This window comes from Echiichthys vipera (genome assembly GCF_963691815.1).
Source record: "Echiichthys vipera genome assembly, chromosome: 22".
In the NCBI taxonomy this organism is placed as follows: Eukaryota; Metazoa; Chordata; class Actinopteri; order Perciformes; family Trachinidae; genus Echiichthys; species Echiichthys vipera.
In genome coordinates, this window is record NC_139847.1 from 57,501 (window position 1) to 58,661 (window position 1,161).

The 1,161-nt window shown below is 41.9% G+C and overlaps 1 protein-coding gene across 1 annotated transcript in view; it reads right to left on the minus strand.

The window, feature by feature from the left end:
* LOC310963857 (retinal guanylyl cyclase 2-like) overlaps nt 1–19 on the minus strand; it is a gene marked incomplete at both ends in the record, with an annotated part of 38,358 nt that extends 38,339 nt beyond the window's left edge. Inside the window, one exon of the mRNA XM_083936802.1 lies at nt 1–19. This exon is cut by the window's left edge and continues 222 nt beyond it. Coding sequence (XP_083792928.1) covers nt 1–19 — 19 coding nt within the window.
* Nucleotides 20–1,161: the final 1,142 nt, after the last annotated feature.

Consider the following 1,161-nt stretch of genomic DNA (forward strand, 5'->3'; position numbering starts at 1 on the left):
ACCACCTGTGAAGCTGCATCGTGACGACCTGAGGGAGGGTTAGAGTTAGTTAGCATGGGTTAGTTAGCATGGGTTAGTTAGCATTGTATAGTTAGCATGGGTTAGTTAGCATGGGTTAGTTTGCATGGGTTAGTTAGCATGGGTTAGTTAGCATTGTTTAGTTAGCATGGGTTAGTTAGCATTGTTTAGTTAGCATGGGTAAGTTAGCATGGGTTAGTTAACATGGGTTAGTTAGCATGGGTTAGCTATCATGGGTTAGTTATCAGGGTTAGTTAACAGGGTTAGTTAGCATGGGTTGGTTAGCATGGGTTAGTTAACATGGGTTAGTTAGCATGGGTTAGTTAACAGGGTTAGTTATCAGGGTTAGTTATCAGGGTTAGTTAGCATGGGTTGGTTAGCATGGGTTAGTTAACATGGGTTAGTTAGCATGGGTTAGTTAACAGGGTTAGTTAGCATGGGTTGGTTAGCATGGGTTAGTTAACAGGGTTAGTACGCATGGGTTGGTTAGCATGGGTTAGTTAACATGGTTAGTTAGCATGGGTTAGTTAACATGGGTTAGTTAGCATGGGTTAGTTAACAGGGTTAGTAAGCATGGGTTGGTTAGCATGGGTTAGTTAACATGGGTTAGTTAGCAGGGTTAGTTAGCATGGGTTAGTCAGCATGGGTTAGTTAACAGGGTTAGTAAGTATGGGTTGGTTAGCATGGGTTAGTTAACAGGGTTAGTTATCAGGGTTAGTTATCAGGGTTAGTTAACAGGATTAGTTAGCATGGGTTAGTTAACAGGGTTAGTAAGCATGGGTTGGTTAGCATGGGTTAGTTAACATGGGTTAGTTAGCAGGGTTAGTTAGCATGGGTTAGTCAGCATGGGTTAGTTAACAGGGTTAGTAAGTATGGGTTGGTTAGCATGGGTTAGTTAACAGGGTTAGTTAACAGGGTTGGTTATCAGGGTTAGTTAGCATGGGTTAGTTAGCATGGGTTGGTTAGCATGGGTTAGTTAACAAGGGTTAGTTAGCATGGATTAGTTATCGGGGTTAGTTAGCAGGGTTAGTTAGCATGGGTTGGTTAGCATGGGTTAGTTAACATGGTTTAGTTAGCATGGGTTAGTTAACAGGGTTAGTTAGCATGGGTTAGTTAACAGGGTTAGTAAGCATGGGTTGGTTA